This window comes from Neopelma chrysocephalum, unplaced genomic scaffold (genome assembly GCF_003984885.1).
Source record: "Neopelma chrysocephalum unplaced genomic scaffold, ASM398488v2 Primary Assembly neopelma1_124, whole genome shotgun sequence".
In the NCBI taxonomy this organism is placed as follows: Eukaryota; Metazoa; Chordata; class Aves; order Passeriformes; family Pipridae; genus Neopelma; species Neopelma chrysocephalum.
In genome coordinates this window covers 1,162,833-1,174,033 of record NW_020897786.1, presented here as the reverse complement: position 1 = coordinate 1,174,033, position 11,201 = coordinate 1,162,833, and the positions used below count along the sequence as shown (strand labels likewise).

Here is an 11,201-nt window from a genome sequence, read left to right as displayed (position 1 = left end):
CAGTCACCGCACAACTGTAACAGTCACCGCACAACTGTAACAGTCACTGTCAAAAAAGGCAAAAGAATGAATTAAATGTGGCTCTGCTTTGACAGTGATACCCACTTTGGTCAGCATCCAACACATGCCTGTCAATCCCTAGGGACACTGCCTGAAGAGGAATTCTCCAGGTGATGAAGGAAAAGGTGTTCTTGATACTAGAATTCCAAGACTGCCTAAAAGCTGTAACAGCTTCCCAACAACAGCAATATTCCAGAGAATGGGTAACAGCTCCTCGCCCACACGGCCCCTCTGGAAGCCCTGGAGGAATATGAAGTCCTGTTTCTGAAGGCACTAATAAGAATGTTTGAAGGAAATGGGCAAGAACACCCAGGACAGTTTCCTGACCACGAGGGAACAGACTGTGGCCCCACTCCACCACCTCCTTCCAGGTGTTCTGAGTGATGCCACAACCTGGACATGGCAGTTTTCCAAAGGTCTGTGGTAACAGGCAATGCCAGACAAGGACCACACAGCCAGGAAGAGGGAATTATGACACATGCATCCATCTCTCCCTCGCTGAAACCAAATCCTACCTTTTTTCTGACACCTTAGGACAGAGTTAAATCTGTCTGAGCTCCTTGAGTGCATTTTGTCACTTAAAACCATTTCTTGGTTTGTTACAGGAGTTGCCCCAGTTGTTAAAAAAGACACACATTTTCAATCTTTGGGCCACTGATCTAAACCAACAACTCAACGTACAAAGCACTTTTGCTTAAAACAACTGACATCCAAGACTGCACGAGTTACAAGAAATGAGATGCCAGCAAGGTAGTTCACTGAATGTGTTGTGATTTGAGGTTCATTGACCAATTTGATCCAGTTGCTCTGCATCCCAAAGGAATCCCAGTCAAGACAGGCAGTGAATCCAGCTTTGCATTTGGTAATGATTCCACCAGGCACTCGGTACCATCAGTAGCTGTGAGGCAGAAACTACAAAGGCCAATTATTATTTTATTTTCTTTCTTTTAAATGCACACTGTCACCTCCTCTTCTCCACTCCAGCACTCACACACAATAACCAACAGCCCTTCAGCACACAAGTTAAGAATGATAAAGTTACTCACATTACAGGAGCTAAATTAGATTTAAGCAATCAATATGCTCCATATATATATTAATCTGTAATAACAAACGTGCAGTTGATAATCTTTCAAAGTCTTCTGCAGACACAAGAATGACCTGCATAGGCTAAACTTGGGGAAAATATTTTTTTTTAACATCACGAGATAAAATAAAGGCAAAAATTTATTTCTTACAAGTCCTTATTTTAATAAATAAGCAAAGGACAGGCCTGAAAATGCTACACTAAAGTAACAAAGTCTGGGCAGGATACAAAAGCAAAGACAAAATTCCAAAGCACAGGTTCAAGCTCTGCTACGGACTCAAACCAGCGGTGCCCCCACAGTAAGTTCCAGAGTGAACAACAAACAGGACAAACCAAACTGCACACGTCGATCAGACCAAGCACAGACATTTTCAGCTGCCATCACTGCTGCCTTTCTCCCTTCAGACTGTTCCCTCAGGGAAATGAAAAACTGGCAACAACAGTGAAGAAAACAACTGGAAAACGTTACTTCAGAAAACCAGCACTTCAGATCTTGGGCTGTCAGTGCTGTTACCACAAGCACAAGAGATTCCAATCGAGCTGAGCCAGGAAAAGCCTTTAACTAGCACTGCCTAGAATGCAGAATCTATCAGCTCCTGCTCTGGATGCCTCTGAAGGCTGGTTCTCCTCCTTCCACATTCAGGAATCGACTTCTCTCCCCTCCAGAAGCCTCAGATGCGAAATATGAAAACCTCCATTCACATGCTGTGGTGTTGCCTTGCGGATTCTGCCTCCTCATTACAGGCCAGACCTACAATATTTACATCACCTACAAGGAATACTACGTGTCTGTACTCACAACACACTGGAAGGGGCAGAACACAGATTCACACTCAATGGCACAACTGGAAAACCTCAGCAGTTCCACGAGGACACTCCATTTTCTGTAGCTACGGTTTGTGGGGGTTTTCTTTCATCCACTTCTCGAAAAAGTTACACAAAACCGCAGCACAAATGGTTACCAAATGACTGCAGATATCTCAGCCATCTCTGACCTCACAGTATCCAGACGTTTTTCCAAAACTACCATAACTTCAAATAAGGAGATAAGTAAAAAGAATCCATAGCAACAAAAGAACAACTACAGAAACTAAAATTAAGGCTCTGAAGACCTCAACTAGGTATGAGCAAACAAGTACATGTGAAGATTTGGATAAATAAGCTATTTTACACTTCAAACAGAAGACAAGTCGTGTCAGATTCTAGAAAAGGAAGCAACCTGGGAAAATGATGAGGGAGGGCTGTCCCACCCAAAATCTGCGGTGCACTCTCTAATAGCCCTTAATCCTAATAAAAATAGTGTCCCATAAAATGTGTTAAAGTTGCTGTTGCAAACAGAAAAGCCTGCTGTGCTTTCAGATGTAACCCCCAGGACCATCCCTTTCTCAGCATCCACACCAGTCACGGTGCATTGGACCCTTGCAGTGCTTGGGACAGGTGGGTCTATCAGCCTGATCATTTCTACCTTTTACTGCTCCCTCCTTAAGCAAAAAGGAGTAACTACGCCCTGTCAAACCACTCTCCCCCTGAACTGCTCTGCTACACCCAGACAGGCCACAGTGCAGGAAGGGAGCAGCTTTCCAGCCCTGAACCTGCCCCAAGCTACACTCCCTGAGTGCCCCTCACCTCCTCACCAGCCTCCCAGGATGGGAACATCCCCCAACATTTAATTTCAATATTAATTTTCCCCTGAGCAATGTCATCCTGAGCCATTAAACCAGCTGGCAGTCCTCAGCTGGGGGCTGGTCTGGCTGCCAAAGGTGCTTCCCCTGTCCCTTCACTACCACACTGTCACACCGTACAACACCTGGAAGTTTTTCTTACACTCCCAACCAGGTTTCCATTCAGTGTTATCCTTACAGGATTTCATTACTGGTACAGGGATGATTTTGCAAGTCCTGGCCCCCAAAAGCTACAATACAGCTGTTAAAAATGATATTCCATGCAAGGCAATCATCCTTAATCAAGGTTCCCTCTGGAGTTCAGCAAGTGAGCAGGGAGTACATCCAAAGAGCTGCCAGGCCTCTGTCCCTTCCTGAAACTGCAACCTGTTGGGCAGTTTTGCATTTCTTTCCTCAGGAATAGGTATTTTAAGATGAAACCTGTAGCTTTATTCCTACTTCAGAACCAGACAAACAAATGAGATTCCAGCGTGGGAAAAAAGTAACAAACCAAAACCGTAATTAAAGCTGAATTGAGAATTCATTACCAATCTGAAGATAAAACTTTTATGAAACATTTTATTAGCAAATTCACTGCAAACCAATAATGCTCACTTTCTGACAAGTTTCAGTCTGTAAATCTGGAATCTATATGCTGTAATACATCATAATATTAAATATTAAAATGGTGACATGAGACACATGGTGTGTTTTGCTCACAGTGCTTTTCACACTCATATTTTAAGCCAATCTCTCCCCCCACCAATAGAGCAGTCTGGCTTCCCCGTGCTCATGTCTCCCTCTCCCTTCTGCCAGCACAAGGACTGATGCAGGAGCACAGCAGAGCAGGGAACTGATCCGATCCTCCACATCCTCCACAAACGCTCACGAAAGCCAATGGAAGGGCACAGCACACGGGTCCCCCTCCCTGCAGTGGCACTGCCAGCTTGAAACACTGAAACTAAACACCAAAATAGGATTAACATTCGGCTACAACTTCATCTGGGCTGTGTCTCCTACCTGCCCAAGCACATTTCTCATAAAAGATTCACAAATCGATAGCGAAACACCTGCATTTTCTGCAAGGTGAGCACTGACAGCCCAGCACTGAGAACTCCAATTCCAGCGGCACTGGAGCGTACTATGGACTGCTGAGGTGTCCTGCCACGGCAAAAACCAGCTCTGGATGCAGTTTTCTTTATTTCCAGTTCTTTTATAATTCCTCCCTCGCCTGTTTTCCAACAGGAACATTTGGCTTTATAAACTGCTTTTGGAAATATTTCATCTCCTTGTTAACACCCAGCTTTCCTCCCTGCTGGGTACGACACTGCAACAGCCACTGCTTTCAAACAATTATTCGGTTATTTACAAGACATGTGGATGTGGCCCTTGGGGACCTGGGTTAGTGATGGACTGGGCAGTGCTGGGAATGGTTGGACTCCATTATCTTGGTGGGCTTTTCCAACTTAAATGATTCTGTGGTTATTTGGTTATTTCTTTTAACCAATGTAACAGTAACCCCTTAAAATTTTCAAGACGAGCTATACCACACTTCCCAATACTCATTGATTTTAGAAGTCATGGCAGGTCTCGTGACTGAACGGACTTTCAGCAGCCTGTTCTACTTCTAGGAAGAGGAATTTGTGGCTCTCCCTTCCTCCCTACAGTTACATTGTAAGGTTTCAACTCCTGAACCGCAGAGCCGTGTTAAGAGGAGATGTTCAGGCTCATTAACTACAGAGGAAAACTGAGAAAGATGAAGCTTATACAGGACTCGACTCCATCTCAGCCCAACTGGAAGAAAGCTGTGGGACCATTACACTGCAAACTCGAGGACAAAAAAAACCTAGAAGTTGCCTCCAAGTGCTCGAGCCTGTTAGTGATGGCAGAACACAAAGGTGCCTCTGCCAAAAGGAAAATAAAAGAGGAATCAACAGGAACAACACAATCAGAGCTACAGCTCTTACTTCCAAGACAACGTAGTGAGAAGTGCTGTTATAAATATACAAAAAAATACTGTATGTATTCACAGTGTCATATAAACATGAAGGCAAACTGAGAGTTACCATGACTCAAAATATCACACTGAAGAACACATGAAATAAAGCAAAACTCTTCTAGAAAAGCACCCATTAGCAACTGTCTGGAAGCTACATGCAGAATATTAAATAAATGGAAGCTGCAGAAAAGCACAATGTCTCTTCAAAACTAGATCAAGTCTCACTTAGACATGTTAATAGACAAGAAACACCAGTTAAGCCTCCGCTGGTCCAACCCTCAGAGTCCTGAACGCCACACACACAGCAGTGCACTGCACTGCTCCCCTCCGGGTCAGCAGCAACACTGGACACATGTCAGAAGAGTTAAAAACACATCAAACACGGTAAATTCATCAAAGTATAATAACAATAATGGCAGATAACTGTGCTGGCTACTGACACGTGCCTTGACCCACTGTCACAAAACGTGACAGCTTCAAGTCATCCAAGACAGACATCAGATAAAAACAAGGTAAAGCATATTGAGAGTCCATATATGTGAGGTAGAATTAAAGACTCTCAGAAGTTATCCACATCCTTCTATGCCAAGGAGAAAGTTTAAAAAACACAAATAGGTGGTAAAGTCCAACAGAGCTTTACTGATGGAACATCAAAACCCCAAAGGATGTGAAGGAGGTAGGTGACTAGAAAACTAGGAGAGTGAAAGTTTTAGGGATCAGTGGGCAGAATCACAAAACCATGTGTTTTTAAGGCAATAGTAAAATAAAACATAATAAAACAGAGTATGATTCCCCTCCTGTATGAGCAACTTAATTAAATCTGAAGGACAGCAGTATATTCAATTTTCTGAACAGACAGATGAATTAGTGGGTAATTTAATCACAGAACAGTTTTTCCCCTTTTAAAATATCTCTGGACAAAACTTTATGACCAGAGGATACCAAAAATTACCAGCAAGTTGCTACGCTTTGATGAGACCCAAAAAAACTGAATCAGCAAAATCCATGCTATCAAAAACCAGCCATATGAGCCAACACCTCTGCAGTGCACTAAGAAAAAGAAGATCAATAGATTGAAAAAATGAAGTGAAGAAATTCAGGGTAAGCAGAAGATGTGAATGCCTGCCATGGTCCCCAGCAGCGAGCCAGCTGCACCAACGGCTTCACAGCACAGGAAAGTCACTGCCAACATGGGCACAACAACACGTTTGCAGGGGAAAAGCTCTCTGATGTACAACTCACTGGGTCTGGAACAGCCTCACTCAAGACAAAGTTTCCTACTGAATAACTGTGAATGTTAGAGGAATGGGAAAATAAAATATTGGCACACCGCAGATGCCCAGTCTGTTCCTTCCCAAAACCGCCACACTCAGTCCTGGTCACCTCGCAACAGCAAACTGGGAGAGTTCAGAGGTTGCAAATAAAAACCAGTAAACATCATAAAAAATTACATAAGTTTATGTATTTGGAGCCCAGTGAGTTCCCAGGGTAGACAGTCCCTTCTGAGCAGAACCTTTAGGGATTTGGTTGTCTGTTTTTCCTACCAGAACGTCCAATCCCAAAACATCCAGAAGCAAAAAGTGGAATGATACTGTAGTCATGGTGTAAAAAAAGAAAATTCCTTTTCCTTTATAGTAATTTGCTACTCAAGCAGATTGTTAACAGGACATTAAATGATTTTCAATAAAATTAAACTTTAAACTCTTCACTTTCTACAACTCAAACTTCTCCTGGTTGTTACATACTCCCAAACTATCCGAAGTCCCAAGAAAGTTCAGCAGCAGAACACTGCCAATTCCTTCACTGCCTTTAGGAAGGGCAGATTTAGTAAGAAAAAACAAAACTGTTTTAACTGATGCAAAAAGGATTTATCATGAATTGATAATCTGCTTATTTTGTAAAATTAAGATACTCTTCAGCATGAATGAAAACAGTAAAAATCCCTGGAAATTAAAGCACCTAATAGACCGTATAAAGCTGGGTTTCAGTTTTCCTAGAGAACCCTGTAACTATACACATACAAATCGTGCTTATCTATTTATATGGAATTAATCAGGATTACCACTTTCATCTTGGCAGTTTCACTGGAGGCTGAAATCAATAGCACTCAATCAGTAAAATATGACTGTTGTTTCCATGCTGCTGAGGAATCTTCTCTATTAAGAACAATTTTGCCTTTTTTAAACTCAACAGCCTCAGGCATTATATTTAAATATTGGAGGCACAGGGGTGTATTTCACCAGGACAATCCAAAGCAGCACCCCCTGAGTGCCTGGGACTGTTTCCTTTCCACTGGCTGACATCCCAACACTAGCACAGATTCCTTCTAGGAAACCAGCATTAATTAGTTATTAGCAACAACTCCAGTTGTATCTCCTCATAGGCAATTCCAAGTGACACTTTAGACATTCTGCATCAATAAAACCACTGCATGTTTAGAACAGTTGGCTACAAACACATCGGCAACATTTTACACACCAAGTTATGCCCATGAAACTGGTGATGGCACAAAAACTCACTTTCAACCCCCCCCATCACGCTCAGGCTGATGTTGCCCAAGTTAAATGTTTTTATAGCTCGAAAGCAAAGGTTAAGAAAAATTTTGTATTGCTCTTTGTGGAGTTTTCCTAAACTCCCACTCCATTTCCACACACTTATCACCCTCCTCCTCTTGGCCAGGCAGCAAACTCCAGTTAGGTGCTTGCAGACTCTTCAGACCTCTCTGCAAATCTTTGCTTGAGGGTTAATGTCATGTGAATCACGAGGGCATTTTATCATCAGGAACAACCAAATACTCTTATTTATACATGGAAATATCTACCATATGTGAGTTCCTTACTCAAACTGATAAGTTTGCATGAGGTAACTGAGCCAAGCGATTTTTTTTTTAATGACACTTTTTGTTTGCTGCTTTTCCCTGTGATAAACATGAGGCACAGGTGTGTACACACACCCGACAGCTTTTAAACTGAAGTGTTAGTTTACTAGGAAAGCTTCATAAGCCAGTCAGGTAATTTTCTCAGATGACTAATGAACATGCAGTGCAAAAGCCATGCAAGTTGTCCATATGGAATGGGAATATCAAGCGGAGAGACCGGTGCTCGGCTGACTTGGGACGTAACCGAGACCTGAATATTTCTGCTCTATTTTTAACCAGCGATATAATTAGAAATAATCAAGGAGCACACACCAAACAGAAACAAATGATGACCTTCTGTTTCCAGGGACCCCAAACGATCTGTGCTCCATCCTCAGCCCCCCAGGAGGAGCATCCCCGGCAGCAGCACCTGGGAGTGGTTCCCACCACGCCGCTCACAGACCCCTCCGGTTCTGGGCACCTCGTGCAGTTCCAGGCCCACCAATTGCTAATTCTGTTCCATCAGGACTTCCCAAACTGGCAGTTTATCCTCTAGCAACAAAATACATATCGATTCCAAGGACTTTGAGAATACCAGGGAGAGACAGAACAAATTTCCTGCTTTTGAATAATCTCATTTGCAATCTTAGTGGTGTATACAGGCTATCACAGCTTTCCTGTTAAAAATTGACACCAACTTCATTTTTATTCCCAATAATGCAATCCTGTATAGATCCAAGTTTATACATAAATCTCAACTCAGTAACAAATAGTTAAGATTCAGCAGTTAGATTTAACAAAACAGGCAAGATTCAGCTTAATTTGATGCTTCTTCCTGATTTTTTTGGTTTTACTGCCTTAGCTAAGTGAAACATTGTCCTAACTCTAAAATCAGTATCTCATCTCACCATATCTGCAAATCAACCAACTAGACTGGAAAACACACTATTGTCTGCAGACACACAAATAAATGAAGTTATACAGCTTTTTTTCCTAAAATAATTCAGCTGCACTCTTTTCTTCTTCAGAGAGCAACGACCAGCTATTTATAGATGGGATCAAATGTCCCTCCAACACACACAGCTCCACACAAAGAACATGGGCTTCCAAATCTGCAACTTCTGCTCATTTATGGCATTTTTATCCACACCAAAATGCCAACATGGTGGGGGTTTGCATTAAAAACACAGCAAGCAGCACTTCACTCCTGACAAGCAGAGCTGAGAGTCTCACAGCTGAAGCTCCACCTGGACCTACAAACTTGGTGTTCCTCTGCCTCTCCAGCCCTCGGCACCAGCCCAAGGAGGCTCTTCCCAACATCCTAAAGAGGTGAAGCTTCACCCAAAGCATGGGACAGAAGACGTGGCACTGTCACCCTCACATCTAACACACCAAGGGGAGCACTTCCATGCCATGGAACATCTCTGCCTGACTCCCTCTCCTACGAGCAGGGAGGGACTTGCAAGTCTCCCTACCCTGTGCCGATATAAAAGCATGTGGAATGTCCCCTATTTAAGAAAAAATAGCAGCAATCAGGTAGGAAATAGTGTGAATTAAGATGAAGTTCATCCACCACACATGAGTATCTCATCTTCACTGAGAACCAAGAGAGCCTCTCCCTCCCTCTAAAGCCCAGGTACAAACACCCTCAGGTAGGGAAAGCCCAGCTCCTGGTCCTTAGCAGGGATCCCATGGGACAGCCCCCATGGACACGGCATAAAGGCACCTTCCACAGGAGAGAAAGAGGAGAGGAGCAGTTCAACAGTGATTCCCATATTTCCACAGTGATACTTCTAAATTCCTGCTCCGATGAGGGTTTTATTCTGCATTGTTTCAGCACATCACTCCCCCTTTGCAGACTTAATTCACATGTTTGGCTCCAACAGACAGAACTTCACCTGCCAATTTGATTTCCTCAAACCACAAAGGATTGTTTTAAACTAGCAAAGAACAACCAACACAACCATAACACCAGTGAGCTGTCAGGAGAGCAGGAATATCGGAAAAGAATCATCACATGGCAAGATTTTAAACATAAAAAAGTATCTTATCTGTAACAGGTACTTTGTAGATCTTTGAAGTCTCCTACAATATTTTTCAAAAAAAAAAATCTGCTTCAGGCCTGGAATCTGCAAAGCTTAGAGTGTGTAAGAGAATAAATAAATATATTCCCTGTCAACAGGAGTCACCACACATGGTTCCATCAGTGGTGTCCAAAAAGAGAACTACCACAGACATCAGTGCCTAATGTGATTCGAAACAGAACAATTACACCATTTAATATCAGAGTTTAGCCATTCTTACTTTGCCAAGTTGCTAAAAATCTCTCATTTGACCAGCAGTTTTTTCCAAATTCCATTTGCACAGAGCTTTCTCTTAAAATACCAAGATTCAATCAATCTACACGGGAATTTCTTTTTTTTAAATCCCAGCATTCAAGCCCAGATTTTCTTTCAAGCTTCCTACGAGCTTATTGCTGGCAAGGAGGAAAAAAGAAGTTACTTTTCAAAGCCAGTATTCGGCAAAACGAGCAGATAACATCGCTGCAAAGCTAGGGAGGCTTCTACAGTATTCATAGTCTCATGCAAGGGCTTTAGAGAAAGCCTTCTCCTGCCTCACCTGGGCCAGACTGCGTTTTCCGTAGCCTATAAAGAACCGGGATTCAATCACGGATCATTAAAGGTAACAATGGTAAAAGGTGTGAGAACGACCGCGGCTGAAACGCTGCCAGACCGCTCATTTCTGGGCGACTGCGGCAGTTCCCAGGCAAGTTCCCCTCTGCCCACAGGTTGCCGGTACCGAGCCCGTGCCGCCTCCAGCACCGCTCCCGAGCCGGGACGGAGCCCGTCCGTGCCCGCCCGCCCTCGGGGCGAGCCGGGAGTGGGCGCACAGGTGGGGGACGCCTTCAGTGCCGGCAGCCGGGGCTCCAGGTGCCCCTTGTTCGCGGGGAGGCTCCGCCGGCGCTGCCCGAGGCGCGCAGTGGCCCCTGGCGGTGCCCGCCCGGGCGGAGCGGAGCGGGCTCAGCCCCGCGGCACCGCTCGCCCCGCCGGGGCCGCCCCGGGCCGCCCCCGCCCCCGGACCGTCCGCGCCCGCCGCCGCCGGGGTGTCCCCCGCGCTTACCCGTGAGGAGGCTCCGGGAGCCGCTCCGCGCGGCGGGCGCGGGCTGCGCCAGGAGAAGGGCGATGCAGAGGGAGCCGAGGAGCCGCCGGGCTCTCCGCGCCGCCATCGCTCCGCTGCCCGCGCCCGGCAGCCGGGCTGCACCCAGCGCCAGCCCCTCCCCCGGGGGGCTCCTCCTGCCTTCCTTCGCTTGCCGGGCGGGCTGAGCCCCGCGGAGGCGGCGGCGGCGGGAGAGCGGCGGGCGGGCGGAGCGGCCGCGCTCTCTCTCCCCCTCCCTCCCTCTCTCCCTCCCTCCCTCACTCCATCGCGGGCCGGGCTCCGCCGCTCCCTCCCCTCCCTCCCTCCCTCACACGGACCCCGCGGGGCGCGCGCCGCCTCCCGCCCGCCCCTCGCCGCGCGCATGCGCGCGCGCGCCTCCCC

At 45.5% G+C, this 11,201-nt stretch overlaps 1 protein-coding gene across 10 annotated transcripts in view; it reads right to left on the bottom strand.

The window, feature by feature from the left end:
* NEO1 (neogenin 1) overlaps nucleotides 1–11,010 on the bottom strand; it is a 169,417-nt gene extending 158,407 nt beyond the window's left edge. For 7 of the 10 annotated variants that reach the window (XM_027697874.1, XM_027697875.1, XM_027697876.1 and 4 more), the window contains exon 1: nucleotides 10,785–11,009. In XM_027697874.1, the coding sequence (XP_027553675.1) occupies nucleotides 10,785–10,890 (106 nt within the window). In that variant the 5' untranslated portion in view covers nucleotides 10,891–11,009. Of the gene's footprint in view, nucleotides 1–10,784 lie in introns of all 10 variants that reach the window. The other 3 variants (XM_027697882.1, XM_027697883.1, XM_027697878.1) reach the window with 2 other exon arrangements.
* Nucleotides 11,011–11,201: the final 191 nt, after the last annotated feature.